Here is a 22,362-nt window from a genome sequence, read left to right on the forward strand (position 1 = left end):
GGCAGCTTCAATTGCAGATTCTTGTCTTCTCATTTGGATGATATACACGATAGCAACACTTATCCTGCATTGATAGTGTGATGCTGTTACAAAACTGACCTTTTAAACTGCAGATATTTTTGACTGAGTTCTCTTCTGTGTTGTTTTTGGTAGAAGGGGAACTTATGGCTTGTTGTGTTTAACATATAAATTACATTTTGTGCTAGCTAGACTCTGCAAGGTACCATAGATTTTAAGTACTTGGTTCCAATATTTGATTAGGCAGCATCACCAGTGTGTCTTTTGATACATCTATACTGCGGGGGGAAAACCACGGCATCGAGTCTCACAGCTGACTCGGGTTCCTGGGAGCTCAAGCTGCAGTGCTAAAAATTGCAGTGTAGAGATTTGGGCTCTGGTTGGAGCCCACGCTCTGAGACCCACCTCACTCCCCCCCCCCCCCCCCCCGTTCAGACATGCTTGCTGACTTCTCAAGGAGTTTTCAAAACAGAACTGTACAGATCACTTAAAATCCACTTTTCCAAATCTATAGTCTGGAGCATCAGATATAGTTCAAATTGTAGTTGCATAAGGCCATTATCATAGAAGAATCATAGAAGATTAGGGTTGGAAGAGATTCCACCACCTCCCTAGGTAACCCATTCCAGTGCTTCACAATCCTCCTAGTGAAATAGTTTTTCCTAATATCCAACCTAGACCTCCCACACTGCAACTTGAGACCACTGCTCCTTGTTCTGTCATCTGCCACCACTGAGAACAGCCAAGCTCCATCCTCTTTGGAACCCCCCTTCAGGTAGTTGAAGCCAAAAGGCTGCTATCAAATCCCACCTCACTCTTCTCTTCTGCAGACTAAATAAGCCCAGTTCACTTAGCCTCTCCTCATAAGTCAATCCTTGAGGGGGCCACTTAGGGATCTGGGGCAAAATTAGTACTTGGTCCTGCTAGTGAAGGCAGGGGGCTGGACTCGATGACTTTTCAAGGTCCCTTCCAATTCAAGGAGATGGGATATCTCCATTAATTTAATTTAAGTCATATGCCCCAGCCCCCCAATCATTTTCATTGCCCTCCACTGGACTCTCTCCAATGTGTCCACATCTTTTCTGTAGTGAGGGGCCAAAACTGGATGCAATACTCCAGATGTGGCCTCACCAGTGCTGAATAGAGGGGAATAATCACTTCCCTCAATCTGCTGGCAATGCTCCTACTAATGCAGCCCAATATGCTGTTAGCCTTCTTGCCAACAAGAGCACACTGTTTACTTGTATCCAGCTTCTCGCCCACTGTAATCTCCAGGTCCCTTTCTGCAGCACTGCCACTTAGCCAGTCGGTACCCAGCCTATAGCAGTGCATTGGATTCTTCCGTTCTAAGTGCAGGACTCTGCACTTGTCCTTGTTGAACCTCATCAGATTTCCTTTGGCCCGATCCTCTAATTTGTCTAGGTCACTCTGGACCTTATCCCTACCCTCCAGCATATCTACCTCTTCCCCCCAGCTTAGTGTCATCCGCGAACATGCTGAGGGTGCAATCCATCTCATCGTCCAGATAATTAATGAAGATTTTGAACAAAACCGGCCCCAGGACCGACCCCTGGGGCACTCCACTTGATACCGGCTGCCAACTAGACATTAAGCCGTTGATCACTACCCGTTGAGCCCGATGATCTTGCCAGCTTTCTATCCACCTTATAGTCCATTCATCCAATCCATACTTCTTTAACTGGCTGGCAAGAATACTGTGGGAGACCGTATCAAAAGCTTTGCTAAAGTCAAGGAATAACACATCCACTGCTTTTCCCATATCCACAGAGTCAGTTATCTCATCATAGAAGGTAATCAGGTTGATCAGGCATGACTTGCCCTTGGTGAATCCATGTTGACTGTTCCTGATCACCTTCCTCTTCTCCAAGGGCTTCAAAATGGATTCCTTGAGGACCTGCTCCATAACTTTCCAAGTACTGAGGTGAGGTTGACTGGTCTGTAGTCTTCCGGATTCTCCTTCTTCCCTTTTTTAAAGATGGGCACTATATTTGCCTTTTTCCAATCATCCAAGACCTCCCCGGATCACCACAAGTTTTAAAAGATAATGGCCAATGACTCTGTGGAAGGAAAAGGCCCGGGTAGAGACCATCAAATCGTGGAAGTCAACGAATGGCTACGCAGATGGTGTCAGAGAGAAGGCTTTGGATTCTTTGACCCTGGGATGGTGTTCCAAGAAGGAGGAGTGCTAGGTAGAGACGGGCTCCACCTAACGAAGAGATGGAAGAGCATCTTCACAAGCAGGCTGGCTAACCTAGTGAGGAGAGCTTTAAACTAGGTTCACCAGGGGAAGGAGACCAAAGCCCTGAGGTAAGTGGGATACTGGGAGGAAGCACAAGCAGGAGAGCACAAGAGGGGAGGACTCCTGCCTCATACTGAGAAAGCAGGATGATCAGCGAGTTATCTTAAGTACCTATACACAAATGCAAGAAGCCTGGGAAACAAGCAGGGAGAACTGGAAGTCCTGGCACAGTCAAGGAATTATGATGTAATTGGAATAACAGAGACTTGGTGGGATAACTCACATGACTGGAGTACTGTCATGGATGGATATAAACTGTTCAGGAAGGACATGCAGGGCAGAAAAGGTGGGGGAGTTGCATTGTATGTAAGAGAGCAGTATGACTGCTCAGAGCACCAGTATAAAACTGCAGAAAAATCTAAGAGTCTCTGGATTAAGTTTAGAAGTGTGAGGAACAAGGGTGATGTCGTGGTGGGAGTCTGCTATAGACCACCAGACCAGGGGGATGAGGTGGACAAGGCTTTCTTCTGGCAACTAACAGAAGTTACTAGATCACAGGCCCTGGTTCTCATGGGAGACTTGAATCACCCTGATATCTGCTGGGAGAGCAATACAGTGGTGCACAGACAATCCAGGAAGTTTTTGGAAAGTGTAGGGGACAATTTCCTGGTGCAAGTGCTGGAGGAACCAACTAGGGGCAGAGCTCTTCTTGACCTGCTACTCACAAACAGGGAAGAATTAGTAGGGGAAGCAAAAGTGGATGGGAATCTGGAAGGCAGTGATCATGAGATGGTTGAGTTCAGGATCCTGACACAAGGAAAAAAGGAGAGCAGCAGAATATGGACCCTGGACTTCAGAAAAGCAGACTTTGACTCCCTCCGGGAATTGATGGGCAGGATCCCCTGGGAGAATAACCAGGACTTCCTTGACTTTAGCAAAGCTTTTGATACAGTCTCCTACAGTATTCTTGCCGGTATGTTAAAGAAGTATGGACTGGATGAATGGACTACAAGGTGGATAGAAAGCTGGCTAGATTGTCAGGCTCAACGGGTAGTGATCAATGGCTCCACGTCTAGTTGGCAGCCATATCAAACGGAGTGCCCCAAGGGTCGGTCCTGGGGCTGGTTTTGTTCAATATCTTCATTATTGATCTGGAGGATGGCACTGACTGCACCCTCAGCAAGTTTGCATATGACACTAAACTGGGAGGAGTGGTAGATACGCTTGAGGGTAGGGATAGGATACAGAGGGACCTAGACAAATTAGAGGATTGGGCTAAAAGAAATCTGATGCGGTTCAACAAGGACAAGTGCAGAGTCCTGCACTTAGGACGGAAGAATCCCATGCACTGCTACAGACTAGAGACCGAATGGCTAGGCAGCAGTTCTGCAAAAAAGGACCTTGGGGTTATAGTGGACGAGAAGTTGGATATGAGTTGACAGTGTGCTCTTGTTGCCAAGAAGGCCAACGGCATTTTGGGCTGTATAAGTAGGGGCATTGCCAGCAGATGGAGGGACATGATCATTCCCCTCTATTCAACATTGGTGAGGCCTCATCTGGAGTACTGTGTCCAGTTTTGAGTCCCACACTACAAGAAGGATGTGGAAAAATTGGAAAGAGTCCAGCGGAGGTCAACAAAAATGATTAGGGGGCTGGAGCACATGACTTATGAGGAGAGGTTGAGGGAACTGGGATTGTTTAGTCTGCAGAAGAGAAGAATGAGAGGGGATTTGATAGCTGCTTTCAACTACCTGAAAGGGGGTTCCAAAGACGATGGATCTAGACTGTTCTCAGTGGTAGCAGATGATAGAACAAGGAGTAATAGTCTCATGTTGCAGTGGGGGAGGTTTAGGTTGGCTATTAGGAAAAACTTTTTCACTAGGAGGGTGGTGAAGGACTGGAATGGGTTACCTAGGGAGGTGGTGGAATCTCCTTCCTTAAAGGTTTTTAAGGTCAGGCTTGACAAAGCCCTGGCTGGGATTATTTAGTTGGGGATTGGTCCTGCTTTGAGCAGGGGGTTGGACTAGATGACCTCCTGAGGTCCCTTCCAACTCTGATATTCTATGATTCGGCCATCACATCAGCCAACTCCCTCAGAACCTGGGATGCTTTGCATTCGGCCCCATGGACTTATTATGCATGTCCAGCTTTTCTAAATAGTCCTTAATCTGTTTTCAGCACTGAAGGCTGCTCATCTCCTCCCCATACTGTGCTGCCCAGTTCAGCAGTCTGGGAGCTGACCTTGTCTGTGAAGACTGAGGCAAAAAAAGCATTGAGTACTTCAGCTTTTTCCACATCATCTGTCACTCGGTTGCCTCCTCCATTCAGTAAGGGTCCCACACTTTCCCTGACCACCTTCTTGTTGCTAACATACCTGTAGAAACTGTTCTTGTTACCCTTCACATCCCTTGCTAGCTGCAACTCCAATTGTGCTTTGGTCTTCCTGATTACACCCTGGCATACTCAAGCAATATTTTTATACTTCTCTCTAGTCATCTGTCCAAGTTTCCACTTCTTGTAAGCTTCCTTTTTTTGTTTAAGCTCATAGAAGATTTCTCTGGTTGCCTGCCATATTTGCTGTTTTCTGCACATTGGGATGGTTTGTTCGGGCACCCTCAATAAGGCTTCTTTAAAATACAGCCAGCTCTCCATTCATAGTGAAAATAACTTGCTCACATTGAGGAGTAATTTACATCTTGAGTAGTTTCATTGGGACTATTTGTGTAGTATAATACTGCTCAGTATGTGTATATGTATGTCAGAGGGCCCTTAGTTTGGTGTTTTGTTTTGTTTTTGAACAAGGAACTTGTTACAATTCTTTAAATCTTTCTTCTGTAAAAATATGTACACTGCCTTTTTTTCATTAAAGGGGGAAATAGTAAATGAAAGAAATATGAAGGCATGAGAAAACTGAAGGGAACTGATAATTCAAAGTGCAATCTCAATTATATCAACTTCCATCATACTGAGGCTTCCAAGCTGAAGGTCCGTTAAGTCTATGTCAAGTTAATTCTTTATTGGGCTTCTCTTTGAAGTATGTTGTAGTTGATTATAAACATTTTATAAGTAAAGGAAACCAAATTTGGAGAGAGGATGTGTTCATCAGCCTCTAGATGTAAATGTGATAGTTATATAAGTAGTTCCAATACAAAAAAGACTAATCATTAAAATAATTCTTTTAAACAAAGCAGAATTAGAGCTAACTTCCTCTCATTCCACAGCTAAAACATCTCAGATCTGGTCTATGCTTAAAATTTAGGTTAACCTAGCTACCCCTCAGAGATGTACTTACGCTGATCTATGTCCCAGCATAGACACCATTGGGTCAGTGGAAGAATTCTTACATCGACTTAGCTTCTGCTTCTCGATGGAGTGGATTAACTACAGAGGCAAAAAATAAATCCTCCTTTCAATATAGAAAGTGTCTACACTATGGTGCTACAATGTCACAGCTTCAGTCTGTAGAGTCTGTAGCATAGTCAAGCCCATAGTTGTGGGTTTATGTACTCTAGGAGAAGTAGACAAGTTATCACTAATAATGTATCTTGCTTAACTTGGTCTTTTAAATAGCTAACTTTTAAAATAATACAATGTCCTATGGAGTTCAGATCTTAATGTGGACAAACTTTTTTTCTTTTTCTCTCTTGGTTTTTTATTTGTAAAATGATTTGGATTAATTATATATCAATAGAGCATTGAATAAGATTTTTTTTTTTGGTTTTTGTTTTAAGTTGCTGTGTGTGTATCAAGTTAATAGAAATTTTAATAAAAATACAACGTTAATAATTGAACTCAGAGAGACATATTGGAAAATCAGCATAAGTAAGCATAAATCAGTGTAATTCACATGCAGAAGAATGTGGTTGTAGTAGGAAAAGCAACTGTTAGAAGGGTGAACTATAAAATAAATTGTGTGCAAGGAGGAAGGGTGTAGATATGCCTTATCTTAGGCCATTCTACATCCTTCTTGTGCCTTGGTTGCTTTTCCTGCTACACATCCACACTTCAGCCCTTTCAACATGCAGAAAAAAACCCTTCTTACACTTATTTCATCTTATCAGCTGGTTTGTCTAGATAAGAATAAGAGGTCAATAACACATACTAGCTAATCACAACATTTCCTCAGCCTCTTCTTAATCTAGAAAAACCCAATGTGACCATCTATTTCACTTTCCATTGCGCCCAATATTTCTGAGCCAATTTTAGAGGCAAATAATTACAAGTGCAATTTTGCACATATAGAAATAAAGACCAGTATCTAAATATCTGAACTTATTCAGTTATGCCCCAGGTCAGCAAAGCACTGAAACACTTTCTCCAGTCAAGCTGGGATTTAAGCACATGGTTAAAGCTAAGAATATGCTTAAGTGGTTTGCCTGAACTACTGTCTTCAGTTAAGGTCTGATCCTTCTTCCATTAAATATAATGGCAAAAATCCCATTGTCTTCAATGGTGCAGGATCAAGTCCTTATGCCCCAATAATCTAAAGGCAATTTAGGGTGCTGATGTTTAGGGTGCTGATGATTAATATTTTTTTAATGCTGCATGAACATATACATAAGATTAACTGGAAAAAAGATTACAAAGACTACAGAGTTCAAAGGTTTGTCCTTAGTTTGTACGTGTGCAAACTTTGTGGACTATTATCTACTTATTTATTAAGTAAATTAGACTTAATTTACTAAGTCTTGCTTTTTGCAAAAAGGTTACCTATGAGAATTCTCATATGCTTTGTCAATATACATTTCTACATACATAGGACATCCATTAAAATGATTATTGGACTTTTTTATGATGTTAGATTGGTTAGGTATGTTTTCAGTCCTGAGAGATGCTGAATTGGCTACAATGGATGTGGTAAGAGCTGAGTTCGCCTCAGAGTTTGAACAAAAAAGAATAAAGGTTACAAATTGAGAGTCGATAATCTAGATTGCCCATTTAATTCAGTCCGGAACAATTAAAATGGTCAGTTCTATTTTCCTGTCCTAACTGAAGTTTGTAACTTATTCCCAGTAACCAACATTAGAACTCCATATAACTGAATGGAATAGGAGACACAATTAAGCTGGCTGACCAGAGGTTTGGATAAAAGGTGGAATTTTTCACTATAAGCAGTGTAATTTGGGAGGCCCAAATATAGCTACAAGGATTTAACAATAAAATGGCTTATACTATCGCTAGTTTTCAAACGATGACTTTTAGTCACTTGCCAAGGGATGTCTGGAACATGTTGGCAGGAGAATAGAATCTTCTTTTTTCCAAGTTGTGTATTAAATCAGTATTAACAAAATGGAAATAGAAGTGCTTATTTGAATTATGTGCCCATACTTCCATTCACCCTATTTCTCTTTTCTGTTTGGTCAATGAATTGGCCTGAATTTTATTTGTAGAGTAGTGAAATGGAGGGGGGGGGGGGAGAGTTAAAAGTTCAGTCCAGTGAACAATGAAAAAACATTTCAATTCTGCAAATAAAAGTAGAAAATGAAATCTGTAGCTGTTTTGATGTAGGAATATTACTACATATAAAGCAAATAAATCATCTTCCTGAGTGCATGAACATAGCATGACATTAGCTCACAGTATATTGTCTTGAACCTTGAAGTTTTGAAAGGATATCCTAAAAGTATTTTTCAGAGATTTTTTTCCTCTGATTTCCATAGTTTATTGTAATATTCCCCCAGGGATGCTTGAAACTGAATGTTTTTATTTTTTATCAAACTTTTTTTTCCCTCCCCTCCACATACTCAATTGATATTTCTCAAGATATCAAGTTGCTAGCACTGAATTTATTTTTTGGACGGGGCATTTATTTAAAGACTAATTCACATATAAAATATTATGTGGACTATTTTTATCAGTAATTAAATGAAACAGGCAAGATAGTTATATATAATTTACTGCACATGAAATAATATGTATGCCAATATTCACTCTGCATATCTATATTCACTAAGACCCTAATCCTGCAAAGACATATGCCTGTATTTTACTTAAAGCCTTACTGGCCTCATTTTTTTCCTCACATGCTTAATTTAAGTACATATGGAAGCCTTTGCAAGATCTGACTGCAAGTGCCAAATTCTGCCCTCATCTCCACACGATAAGCCAGATTCTCTCAACTAACAATAATATAAATCAGGAGTAACTCCAGTGAACTCAACTTGTGAAAGGGTGAGGTGAATAACATTCCTTGTGTCTAATTTAACTTGTGAATTTTGCTTTCAGGGCACTTAAATCAGTCTCCCTGCTTGCCTTTCAGAATAAACATTGTTTGAAATCAGTATGTTTTTCATGTTTGTTTCAGTGGGCCATTAAAGAACATTCCACTGTATGCTTGGGGGAGGGAGAGAGGCAATACCTAACCACTTAAATTTTTCTGTTAAATGCAGTCCTGCTAACTCATAAGCATATGAATCCTATTGAAGTCATTGAGTCTACTCATGTTGTGAGGTATTATAATTAATTGAGTCAGAATCTAGCTTTTGATTGAGAGTCATGGACAATATTTAGGAGATATATGCTAGGGGTTCTCAAACTGGGGGTTGGGACCCCTCAGTGGGTCGCAAGGTCATTACATGGGAGGTCGCGAGCTGTCAACCTCCACGCCAAATCCCGCTTGCCTCCAGCATTTATAATATTTAAAAGGGTGTTTAATTTATTAGGGGGGGTCGCACTCAGAGGCTTGCAATGTGAAAGGGGTCACCAGTAAAAAAAGTTTGAGACCCACTGATCTATGCCCTATTTTCAGTTAGTGGCATTTAACCGTTCAAGTGTCTGAGAAAGTCTGAGTAATGTTAAGCTGCAAGCACTCTCAAGTTTGTCAGATATTGGTTATTCATGGAATAATGTTCACAGCTAATTCTGGTAAAGAAATTTCTAGGAGGTCATTTCAATAGTTTAATTGTCCAAAATAAGTTATAGATCATATACAGTAAAATCTCAGAGTTACAAACTCCAGAGTTATCAACTGACCAGTCAACCACACACCTCATTTGAAACTTGAAGTACGCAATCAGGCAGCAGCAGAGACCAAAAAAAAAAAAAAAGGCAAATATAGTACAGTAGTGTGTTAAATGAAAACTACTAAAAAATAAAGGGAAAGTTTAAAAAAAGATTTGACAAGGTAAGGAAATTTTTTCTGTGCTTGTTTTATTTAAATTAAGATGGTTAAAAGCAGCATTTTTCTTCTACATAGTAAAGTTTCAAAGCTGTCTGAAGTCAATGTTCAGTTATAAACTTTTGATAGAACAACAATTACATTGTGTTCAGAGTTATGAACATTTCAGAGTTACGAACAACCTCCATTCCGGAGGAGTTCGTAACTCTGAGGTTCTACTGTATGGCTTATGGCTTATATAGCAAAATGCACATACTCAGAGACAGAAGGCAAGGCTAATATTCCAAGGACATTATCCTGTCCTTGTGCACAGACATCACATTACCCAAAGTGCACCTGAAAATGACAGAATTTGTCCCTTAGAAGTGACTCATTGGTACATTTTGATACAGAGTATCATGTTAAAGTTCCCTAAATGTCTCATTATTAAATAGAGATATGAAACACTAACAGCTCAAAGATCTGCACAGAAACACCTCTCCTCAACAGATTGTCATGATGTTTTGTATGTGAGGTCAAGGTGGCAGCACTTTGAGAATGTATTGAGATTCATTGTAGGAGCTTCCTCAAATTGTTATTGCCTGGTTTTAAATAAAGTCAGTTGGAAGGTTTTGGGTTTCTTTGTTTTGCAGCGATATAGATCAGCGGTTCTCAAAGCCGGTCCGCCGCTTGTTCAGGGAAAGCCCCTGGCGGGCCGAGCCAGTTTGTTTACCTGCCGCGTCCGCAGGTTCGGTCGAACGCGGCTCCCACTGATGGCAGTTCACCGCTCCAGGCCAATGGGGGCTGCAGGAAGGGTGGCCATCACATCCCACGCTGCTTCCCGCAGCTCCTATTGGCCTGGAGCGGTGAACCGCAGCCAGTGGGAGCCGTGATCGGCCGAACCTGCAGACACGGCAGGTAAACAAACCGGCCCAGCCCGCCAGGGGCTTTCCCTGAACAAGCAGCAGACCAGTTTTGAGAACCACTGATATAGATGACTTTTTAAAGCATTTAATGAAATTATTAAAATAATAAAATTGTTATGCACAGTTCTTTCAGGTGATGTAAGGATTATTTTTTTAAAAAGAAATTTAAAATTCACTACAAAATATTAAGGGCCACATTGTGGCTGGCCCTGCATCCACGTGGAAGAGGAGGAAGCCCCTTCTTCTAATCCCCTTCCATTCATATACATGCTCCAGGCACATTGGATGAAATCATGGCTCTGTTGAAGTCAGTGGGATTTTTGCCATTGACTTCAGTGTGGACAGGATTTCCCCCCTATGTGTCTAGTTGCTCCCAGGGCTGGCTCCAGGCACTAGCCGACCAAGCACTTGGGGCGGCACCTTAGAAGGGGCGGCCAATGTTGGGGTGGCGGGGGTGCCCGCAGTGTTTTTTGTTTGGCAGGGCAGCGCTTGAGGGGTTTTTTTTGGTGTTTCGGCCGGGCAGCGCGGTGCTGCGGGGGGGGGGGGGGGTTGGGCGGCCCAGCCTGGCACTCTGGGGGTTTGGGCGGCCCGGCGTGGCGCTCCGGGGGTTTGGGCGGCCTGGCCCGGCCCGGCGCTTGGGGGGGGGGCGGGGGTTTGGGCGGCCCGGCCTGGCGCTTGGGGGTGGGGGGGTTGGGCGGCCCAGCGCGGCGCTCCGGGGGGTTGGGCGGCCCGGCGTGGTGCTCTGGGGGGTTGGGCGGCCTGGCCCGGCCCGGCGCTCGGGGGGGGGGGGCGGGGGTTTGGGCGGCCCGGCGCGGCGCTCGGGGGGGGGGGGTGTTACGGCAGGGCGGCGCTCTTCTTTTTTGCCTGGGGCGGCAAAAAAGTTAGAGCCGGCCCTGGTTGCTCCGTCTTGGTATCACCAGCAGCACTATCACCTCCAGAGGTCTAAGGCTGAAACATACTGACCCAGCACAATAGGGGACAAATATTACACATATTTAAAGGGTCAGGAAACAGCTACTAAAGTGAATGCTCCCTTGGGAGCCCTACGAGAAAATCTGGCTGAGTTGGCCAAAATTTTCCTTGATGATCCTACTGAACACGCAACTACTCAAATGCAAGTTGTGCCTGGAAGGCACAATAAAGGCCATGCTATATAAAAAGAATGTAGATATTCATGATCAATATGTTCCTTCCTTTCCGTTTGGGGCTCAGAACTAGAGCTGTGTGAATTACTGATTTTTCAGTTCTCTGGCTAAACCAAAATGTGTTAAGGGGAAAAAACAGATAGTAGTTTGGAGTTGAGTGAAACAGTTTCATTTTAAAGAGTTTTACATCTTTTAAAAAACACAACGGAGGTAAAATTCAAAACAAAGTAATTTCAAATAAAAAAAGATCAAAACATTTCATTTAAAAAAATCAAAACTAAACATTTAGTTGAAGGTTTTTTGTCTGTTTGTTTTTCTCAGTCTGAAACAATTCAGTGGAATTCAACACAAACTTTCAAAATGTTTTCTGGTGACCTGAATCTACATTTTTCAGTTTTAAAAAATTGCCAGAATCTCCCTCATGGTCAATTATCAAATAGTGGAGACCATAACTTTGGAGATTATTGTTTATATAAATATACTGTTTATGTTTCATTCACACAGGTTTACCGAGCAGAAATTGCACCCATTAAAGAAAATGTGAATCATGTCAATGACCTTGCTCACCAGTTCACCTCCTCTGATATACAGCTTTCTCCATATAATCTCAACTGCCTGGAAGACCTGAACACAAGGTGGAAGCTTCTACAGGTAATATTGTCTTAATCATTTTTGAAGCTCTGCATTTACGTGGACATGTTTTTTCTTGTTTTGTCCCAGTGGAAAATATATTGAGTGATAGAGAAAATTGTTGCTATGCAAATTACAGTGTGCATACCTATTTTTTTTTAAAAAGAAAGAAAAGAAAAGCGGATATTGTAAATGGTTTTCCTCATATATTTCTGACCACCCAAATCTCACTCTCAAGAACATGATAAATTGAGCTAACCCTATTAATTGTAGATAATTAGCATGTAGCCCGTGTGTAATTAAGAGTATGCTTCTAGCCGGTTGCTTAAAATTCTCTCTTCAGAAACAGAATTTTTTTTTTTTTAATTTCATCACCGTAAAACAATTATAAACACCAAAAGATGTGCATTTGTTGCAATTTACACTACCATGTATTTCATAGGACAATTTATTGTGGGTTAGGCATATCCAATCTTTACAGCTCTTTTGTATGGCATATGGAAGATTGACTTTAGAGAGTTTATTTTCACAACTCCAGTGTGTTCTCTTTTCTGTTTCAATTACTTCCAAGGACATTCATTTTAAATACTTCCCTGTACAAGCAGCTTAGTGATCCTGTGCAGTACACCCATTAAAATCACACCTGTGGAATCAAGTCTAAAATTACAAAGCATTAGATTCATTAGTCATTGGCAGAATTCAGTAATCCTATTAAAGTAATCAAAAAAGTGGATTTTATGAGTTTGCTTTTAAAGCTGAAAAAGTATTAAAATATTTTATCACATCAGAATGAATATCAAATTTAAATGAAAACAAAAATTGAAAAGATTATAGAACAGATTTTACAGAGATGTACATCCACTTAAGTTTACTTATTCTTCATTATTTTCCAGCAAAGCCATCTAATATGCATATATTACAGCTTTTCTTTTACTTTATGCAAGTGACCCCCAATTTGGATTAACGGGAGACGTGTATGTGTGCATGCACAGATTTATTGCAATGTGTTCCATTCCAAAATCTGTGAGAAACAGTAGTCAGTGTGTTGACTTTAACAGGGACATGTTAAAAATATGTAAGTAGGTAGGAAGTGCAGGATAAGCCTGGAATTGGATTGAATAATGTAAAGTGCTGATGCTTGTCATAAGACTTCAGATTTTCATGGATAAGAATAAACCCCCTTCCCTCTTTTCATGCACATGATCAGAGATGACCAGTGCCTGCCTATAGCGTGGGGGGTGGGAGGGCAGAGTGAGACCAGACGGCTTCAGCAGTGTTCTTGAGCATGCTCAGTACAAGCCAAGCAGCAAATTGGGAGGGGGGCACATGACCGCACATGCCTCTGTATGTCTTCTGTGCTGTTCGTGCAAACACTATTTCCTCTAGCCAGCATGTCAGTGCACCTGTGTCATCATACTATTCAAGCAGGGTGCCTGACAAGAGGCACATTTATGCCCCACAAGAGATCCCAGATATAGGTCTCTTCAGCTTTTCCTTCTCCAAGAATTCGTCCCTTGCTCTTTGCCAACTGCTCCTGCAAGCCCTCTATCTTCCCATATGCTTCTCTTTCTGGCTCATTCTTAGCAGCAGGCTCCATTCCTAATGATCCTATGAGCCCTTCCACTAGCCAATCTCCCTCCGAGACTGGCCTGAGGATTTTCTTCATCATACAACTATAGGCACCAATTCTGTGGGTGCTCTGGGACCGGAGCACCCACAGGGGAAAAAATGGTGGGTGCTGAGCACCCACTGGCAGCCCACCTACCAGAACCTCCCTCTCCCCCAGCGCCTCCTGCTCACTGGCGGGCTCCACCGATCAGTGCCTCCTGCCTGTCACATATCAGCTGCTTCTTGACATCAGGAGGTGCTGGGGGGGAGTGGGGAGGAGCGAGGGTACAGCACGCTTGTGGGAGGGGCAGAACTGGGCAGGGAAGAAGCAGGGCAGGGGCTGGGAAGAGGGGTGGAGTTGGGGCAGGACTTGGGCGGAGCCAGAGGGGAGCACCCCCCAGCAGATTAGAAACTCGGCGCCTATGCACAGAACAGTAAATGCTTGGTATGCCTGATAGCCAGTCCTGGTTTCCAGTCCAGCTGGGGAGGTGCCTGGTTTAGCCAAACCTCTCATACATGCTTTGTTGATCATGTTAAGGGCAATCTGAACCACTTCCTAATTAAATGCCATATAGTGTAGGTGTACAGGCAAAAATTATTCATTTGGAAAACTCCAACACATCTAAATAGTTGGATGTACATATCACGAAGCTACATTTGCTGCATCTTATGTGAATATTAAGAGGAAAAAAGCTTGCTTGCATCAAGAGTAGCAATGAACATGCTAGTTCAGATAAAATGTTAGTAGTATTGGACCTTAAACCAAACGCAACAGCTCCACATCCTTCCAGACCCTGACTATGGAGCACAGGAGACATTATTAAAACAGACTAGCATAAAATGAAAAGACAGAACCAAGGATAAAGTGCTCTCCATATTCTCCAGTGTAATATTACTAAACATAGCGGCTGTAGTGGATAGGGTGAGGGAGATGTGTTTCAGGAATAGATTTGTCCAAGCAATAGGAATTTGAAATAAAAGAAGAATTGGCCATGGTGTTGGGGAGGGAAAAGAACATCCAAACTTGAATATTTTTATGGAAACTAATCCACTTAGATTCATATAAATATAATATATTCTATCTATCTGTAGCAAAGTGTGTCAGGGCAAGATATTGGAGCAAACAAATAAATCAGTGGTAGTAAGATCGTGTTTTATGCTTTGTTCATATTTATGGAATAAGTATGATGGTGCATGGAAGGCATTCTGATAACTAAAGAACAGAGGTAAAAACATTGCAACATTATCTATAAACCTGTCTTGAAGGAAGAACCTAAGCAGATTACCCATTTTAAAGGAATCAGGATGTGACTGGGGGTGGGGGGAAATGGCATAATTGAATAATATATTCTTTTTGCTTAAAGTAAGAGGGTGCTGGGTGGAGAGAGAGAGAACAAATTGCTTATATTTAGGCAACCTGTATCATTGATCAGTAATTGTCTGCACTGTATTCATACCTGAATGGCACTTGTGACCGGGTGCCTGTTGGAATGGTCTGAGAATGCCACCTCAGGGCAGACTGCAAGAAACACAGCAGACAATCACCACAACTGGTGGCTTATTCTGTAATTAGATTCACCAAACTAGCAGCAAAAGAGCTTCTGTAGCACCACACCTGTTAACCAGAAGCCTAACACAGTCCCCTTGGCTCCCATCCAGAAAAACAGGTCTACTATAGTGATAGGTTACTGAAAACCCAATTCACCATATGTGAGGTTCTACTAATCCCAAAGGTTCAGAAACTTACCCCCAGGTCAATGTGTATCTCAGATATTACCCAAATATCATGCTGTCAACCAATGCTTAGTAAACTAACTAAAGATATATTAATAAAAGTATAAAATAGAGTTATAAATGGTTAATAGATCATATACATACAAATGATTGTGAATTCCTTAAATCAGGTGTGTAGCAGTGGTAGAATAGACTGCTGGTTTGCAAAAGTCACCCTGGTAACTTCCAAAAGATTGAAAGGTCCTCAGTCCACTGTTCAAATACTCCTTTTAATTGTAAATCCACAGTCCAGAGAATTGGAGCAGGAATGAGGCAAAATGGAGATCTCTCAGGTCTTTTTTATATCCTCTGCCATGTGCTTGGAAATGTACTGTCCCAAACAAAGCCCATAGCCCCTGTGTATGGAAAGTGTAGCAGAGCTCTGACCTTGCCCCCATGGGTCCTGCACTTCTAGGTGGTATATGCTAGCCTCAGTGGCTCACTGAGATCCTCCACGTAGCCCTTCTCTCTCTAGGGCCAGGGTTACAGTCTACTGAGGCCTTTTCATCATAGGCCAGCAAGGAGGTTGGTGAGAGAACTCCCACAGTCTCTGTTGTCCCTAGGGACTTGTTTTAGAACAGTTTAGCCTCCTGTCCTGACAGGGACCTGACTTCCCCTTCCAGGAGGTGTTCCTGTAGTGGTGGGTTGGGGGAAACTCGGGCCTGCCCTCTACTCCAGGTTCCGGCCCAGGGACCCTAATGGTAGCAGCTGTTGGCAGCCAACCTTTTACTGCCAGAGTTGCTACATTTCCCTGGGCCACTTCCCCACAGCTCTCCTGCTTCTCCCTTCTTCACCCTTACCTTAGGGCTCCCTTCTCAATAACTTGAGGGTGTCTTCATTAAGCAGCCCTTCAGCCACACTTCCTCTCCCTGGCTCTCCCCTGCCTGACTGGAGTGAGCCCTTTTTATAGTATCAGTGGGGCCTTAATTAGAGTCAGGTGGTCACATTAGCTTAATGGCCTCACCTGACTCTTTGCAGGTTAATTGGAGTCAGGTGTTCTCATTAGCCTGAAGCAGCCCCTGCTCTGGTCAGTCAGGGAACAGAAAACTGTTAATCCAGTGGCCAGTATATCTGCCTTCTGCTATTCTGCTGTACCCAACTGGCCTGGGTCTATCACAAAAGTTACTGAGAAAGATGGAGTCCGAGGTCACATGTCCACATCACAAGCCCTTAAATGTTTTGCATTGGCTCCTTGTTGTCTGAGGTGTCCTCAGGAAGAGCTATCTGGAGAGTTAATTCTTCTTAATGGTCCATCAAGCTTGAATAGTTCATTCACAATGGGTTGGCGAGACTTTGTGGGTGTCACCCCAAGAACAAACACGTTTAAGATACAAATACCTCGCTAATATTCAGAACTTCAGATACAGTGATGATACATGGTTTTAACCAGGATAATCATACTTGATAAATTGTAACTTTTCCATTGATATCTTACATGATACATTTTATATCAACTTTATAACACTTTATTTCAAATTTAGTGCAGTTGTGCAACAGTGGTAGCAACAATGATATAAATATAACAATGATATAAATGGTTAACTTCCTTTTCATACAGCATCACAGCACTTTCTAGTATATTTCCCACATTGGTCTATGTTAGGATTAGACTTTTATTTCCATGATCAGTACCTCCAGTAAAGTCTGTGATTAGGTGAGACTAGTTCTGGAAGAATCGCAACTTCTGCCAATGCAGCATGAAAATTTAACTCAAACAATGAATGCAACAATCATTCTAACTAATGGGATAGTTTCCTAACCTTTCTTGAGCTTCTGGTTTTCAACTGATTGCCAGTTTCGTCTAATTCTTTCCATAGTTTTCTCTCTTTCATTAGAGTCATTTGGTATTTCCCTACCTCTTTGGCCATCTCTGCCCTTTATTATTTTTCCTATGCATGTTTTCATTCTATTTATTTCCATATTTCTTCCTTTTATGCTATTCTTATTTTCTGTTTCTCTCTTTGGCTTCTTTTTACTCATTTTTCAATAAGTAGTGCCTATTTATCTTTTTGTTGCTCTCTTTCTCTTTTGTCTATATTCCTCTCTGTCCATTTTCTCCTCTTTCTCCCCTTTCTGTTTTTTCTTTCTTCTCATCCTTATCTCTTTTTCTTCTCCAGCCCCCCTTTCTTCTTTCCTTTGTTTTTCTCCCCAGTTTGATATTGCCCTGTTTTTTCTCACTGTCTTGCCATCAGGTAAAATATTGCTGAAACACCAGTTCCCATCTCCCACAAGACATCATGTAAAAGTACTATATGAATAGTTGCTTTCCTGATATCCCCACCAGCTGTATATCCCTTCCTTAATACATATAAGTGAGATGCATAAAGCTTACCAGATATGAAATGATGATGAGTGCTGATCTTAGGGGGAGGTCTGGGATTATCTAGTCCTAGACATTTTTAATAAACTGAGAGTGGAAATAATACTTTTCTGCTTTAACACAGGGATTTTTATAAGAGTGGAGAAAAAATCTCAAATAGTCTAGTACTCATTTAATTTAAAATCTTACGTAGAGTCTACTTTGTACATTTTATTAGCTTGCATGCAAAAACTTGTCCTGCTTCTTGTGTAGTCATATATACCAGCACAAACTGAATGCACAGGGCATGAAAAATGCTATCAAAGCACAGTTTTAATACCATTCAAAATGAAGTGGGCAATTAACACCTCTGCACTCATAGGTCAAAGGAGAGTTAGTGGGTTACAGGTTGTTGTAATGAGACATAAAACCAGTGTCTCCAGTGTGTCCACAATTTTTGGTGTCTAGCAGAGTCATGAATATAAGCTCCAAGGCTCATCTTTTGAAAATGTTCTGCCAATTTCCTATTATGACATGGACTGATAGGTCAGATATGGAGTGATCGCTTTGTGAAAAGTTTTAATCCACAAGTGATAGTGTGTTTTTGGCTTTTATCATTTTTCTGTGAGTTCTTTTGAAAGCATAGTGATTGCCTCATGTCACCCACATAGTTGTGTGGGGCATTTGATGCATTGGATGAGGCTCCCCACGTCTTGTGTTAGGCATGTATAGGACCCATGGATCTTGAAAGTTGTGTTGTGTTGGGGGAGTGGTATTAATCATTGTAGCAGTGGAGATATGTCTGCAGGTTTTGCAACTGCTGTTATGGCAGAGTCTGGTGATACTTTGAGTTTGCGGGTTCTGGTCTGTGGGAAGCTTCTTATGATGAACTTGGTGAGGAGGGTTGTTTGAAGGCCAAAAGAGGGGGCTCAGGAAAGATTTATTTCAGGATGTGGTCCCCATCAAGTAGAGGTTATAATTATGAGTTGTGGTAGGTGACAACTAGGAGTATACAGTCAGTCGGTCCCCCCGTATTGAAGCAGGTTCTCTTGATGCAATCTACTTCTCTAGTGTAGTGTCCTTGGCCACGTCTACACTACCTGCCGGATCAGTGGGTAGTAATCAATCTATCGGGGATTGATTTATCGCGTCTTGTCTAGACGCGATAAATCGATCTGCGAATCGATACCCATACTCCACTTTGGCAGGAGGAGTAAGCGGAGTCGATGGGGGAGCCGTGGCAGTCGACTTGTCGCTGTGAGGACGGCCAGGTAAGTCGAACTAAGATACTTCGACTTCAGCTACGCGAATAGCGTAGCTGAAGTTGCGTATCTTAGATCGATTCCCCCCCCCCCCAGTGTAGACCAGCCCCTTGTTTGGTGAAGGTGGTTTTAAGTGTGTTAAGGTGTGTATCCTGAACTTTCTCCTTGGAGCATATTCTGTGGTATCTGAATGACTGCCTGTAGATAACAAATTTCTTATTATGTCTGAGGTAGGTTCCTGTATCTATGAAGGTAAGTGTGATCCATGAGTTTCTAGTATATAGTTGCCTGTAGGGTTCCATTGTTGAAGATGATCATGGTGTCCAGGAAGTTGATGCTGGTGTGGGAGAGTTCTAGAAATTTTAACTAATTTTTTCATTAATTCACCTCCGCCATATTTTGTACCTCTCTTATATTTGCTTCCTGCCAACATATGTGCAATGGAGTACTACTGGCAAAAATGTTTGCAGAAAGTGGGCTTTAAATGCACTTGTATGAATATTTAGGGAAACTGAATTTCAAATGTACACGCACAAGTATTAGCACTGGAAGTGTTTACACGCTCAACCAATCCTGGCTCTGCAATATTATACCATGTTATTTAATCAATCAGAGCTAACTAACACTGCTCAGATATTGAATTCTCACAGAGTATTGAATTCTCATCATCAATCCCTGGTGTTAAAACAATGTGCAAATAATTAGTTTCATACTTTTGAATAATGAGTACACTTGTGAAAAAAATGCAATTTGCTTACAGACATTCTCTGAGCAGAAAGAGGCTAAATTATTTGAATAAACTATTTGTTATGAATTCCTCAATCAGCTCTAGAATTCAGATTCTGTGTGCATCCAACAGACGTGGGCAATTAGAATATAGAGGCAGCATGCTCAGCACCCTACGGGAGGAAATGCTTTGCATGTCTGTCTTCCAGTCCATGGTTAGAAGAAGCTCTATCCAACCCTCCTTGGCTTCGAAAGATATTTGGTCTGATACAGGGTAAAAAGTGAATCCTCTGGGTTAAAAAAAAAAAAGAGAGAGAGATTTTAGAGTATCACCTGAGGATCATGAGGGAAAACACAACCCAGACTACAAGGATCCTGATAACTAGTTTTGATTTCCATCAAGATTATTTCCCCATCCCTCATTAAGTGTGAAGATCATAATGAAGTACTTGTAATAAGCCCAACTATATATCAACAGGAACATGCTGGAAATTGTGATGCAAACTCAAAAAATTGCTTCAAAGGGATAAAAAAAGCTAACAAAATGTTGGGAATCATTAGGAAAGGGATAGATAATAAGACAGAAAATATCATAATGCCACTATGTAAATCCATGATAGCCCACACCTTGAATATTGTGTGCAGTTCTGGTCACCCCGTCTCAAAAAATATATATATTAGAAATGGAAAATATACAAAGGGCAACAAAAATGATTAGGGGTATGGAACAGGTTCCATATGAAGAGAGATTAAATGCATCTGTTTTACGCATCTGTGTGTATGACTTTGCTGAAAAAGATATGTTTCAACGTAAGCAGCATATGTGTTGAAAGTTTATTAAAAGTGGATAGGTGGAGGCAATGCAACATTGCTTAAAGTAGATTTTTATTCCCCTATAGGAGGGAGACTACATCTCATACATCTACATATAGAAGGCGATATTTTTATTTTTCATCAGGAAATGAATCTTTCCTTTTTTTTGCATAGAGTTGCTACTCTGATTGTTTATCATTTCAGTAAAATTATTATTATTTGTTTTTCATAATACCTTCAGCTTGTGAATCTGTCTGTATATGACCAAGAATTGGACGTAACTTTTCTATCTTGGGCCAGAATTCTGGCGCAGCTGTGATCATTGTAATCAAGGAATCATCAAAACCCAACTCCTTTTCAACCTAGGCTATTCGCTATTTTAGCAAACGCAAGTTTCCCCTTCCCCGCAGAGGGAGATTTTGATCCTCTTTGGAATTTAAATATCCCATTTAGTTTCAGTACTAAAGATGCTGCTATTGTATATTCTATGTAATTGGAACTTCTGCCAAAACTACAACTTCCATGGCTCTTGAATGGACTGTTAATCATTTAATTGATTATGCGACTTGGCCTCTATAGTGATCTAGATGTACCCTTTTGTTCTTATTCATTTCTGTTAGCTTGAAACTCAATTTTCCTGAACATTTTTTTGTCCATGTAGTTTTCAATGTATAGTACACACACTGACTAAAGGCCAATTTTTAACAATTCAAAGAGGGAAGGGGAAACATAACTATCTGAATGTGGGATTAAATTACCTTGACAGTGAAAAGCAACAGAGTTTTATTTTACAGATCCAGACTAACACGGCTACCCCTCTGATACTAGACAGTGAATTACATTTCAGAAATTGAAAGGATTCCTGGGTAAATCAGGAGTAAGTCCTCATTGTTCTTGTGGAATGTTTGGGAGAGTAAATGAAAGAAGTACAGAATAATGCAACAGTAATTATCATCAGGAGACCATACTAGTAGAGAAAGATATTGATCAGATTAATTTCGGGTAGCCATATTAATGACATATGCTCTGTATGACGAATTTTGGTTTCTCAAAAGTATAAGTACTTAGAGATTATTTGCAATACAAGGTACATTCATTACAGCAGTCTGTTACTCTTATTTACTTCCTTTTTTGCTGGCATGTTGCCCTATTTAAAGACTTATTATAAAGAACCATACAGAACAGTAATTTGTCTTTTCTTACATTCTCCTTTGAGGGTATATATAAACACACACACGTGTAAAATATTAAAGAAAAGTTTACTTTAAAATAATGTTAATATTATAAAATCAAGCACTGAAAAGTATAGAAATATCAGAAGGTTAAGGTTGCCTATGCAATCTTAATTCTGCACATTGGTGCATATTCATTCTGATGGTCTTTAGTTACATAGTATTTTACCCACAAGATCTCTGTCTCATTCAGAGTGTACGATAAATGGTGCTCAGGGAATGAGGCAACTGTTCAATATTTTACCTACATCATTCAGCGTATAGTCCCATACCTTATTTACTGCATAACATCCAAACTGTGCACTGAACATGGAATTGTTCGTTGCCTCATGAGCTTTAATGTGGTTCTCATTTTCATAATATCTGAGCACTACAGAAATATTAATGACTTAATCTCTACAACTCCCCTGTGGGAAAGGAATGTATTTGAATCCCCATTTTACATTTTACTAAAGCACTGAAAAATTAAAGCCATAAACTGCAAAAGTGCCAATAATTTTGATTACCAAAACTGAGACACAGGGCTTGATTTTTCAGTTCACTTAATATTTTTAGATTGTTTTTATATGTTCAA

The 22,362-nt window shown here is 41.1% G+C and overlaps 1 protein-coding gene across 3 annotated transcripts in view; it reads left to right on the forward strand.

Moving 5' to 3' along the window:
- The window catches only part of DMD (dystrophin), a 1,466,768-nt gene that overhangs the window by 1,203,408 nt on the left and 240,998 nt on the right, over positions 1-22,362 (forward strand). For all 3 annotated transcript variants that reach the window (XM_065405744.1, XM_065405758.1, XM_065405751.1), the window contains one exon: positions 11,950-12,096. In XM_065405744.1, the coding sequence (XP_065261816.1) occupies positions 11,950-12,096 (147 nt within the window). The remainder of the gene's footprint in view (positions 1-11,949; positions 12,097-22,362) is intronic.

Source organism: Emys orbicularis, chromosome 1, assembly GCF_028017835.1.
Source record: "Emys orbicularis isolate rEmyOrb1 chromosome 1, rEmyOrb1.hap1, whole genome shotgun sequence".
NCBI classification, from domain to species: domain Eukaryota; kingdom Metazoa; phylum Chordata; order Testudines; family Emydidae; genus Emys; species Emys orbicularis.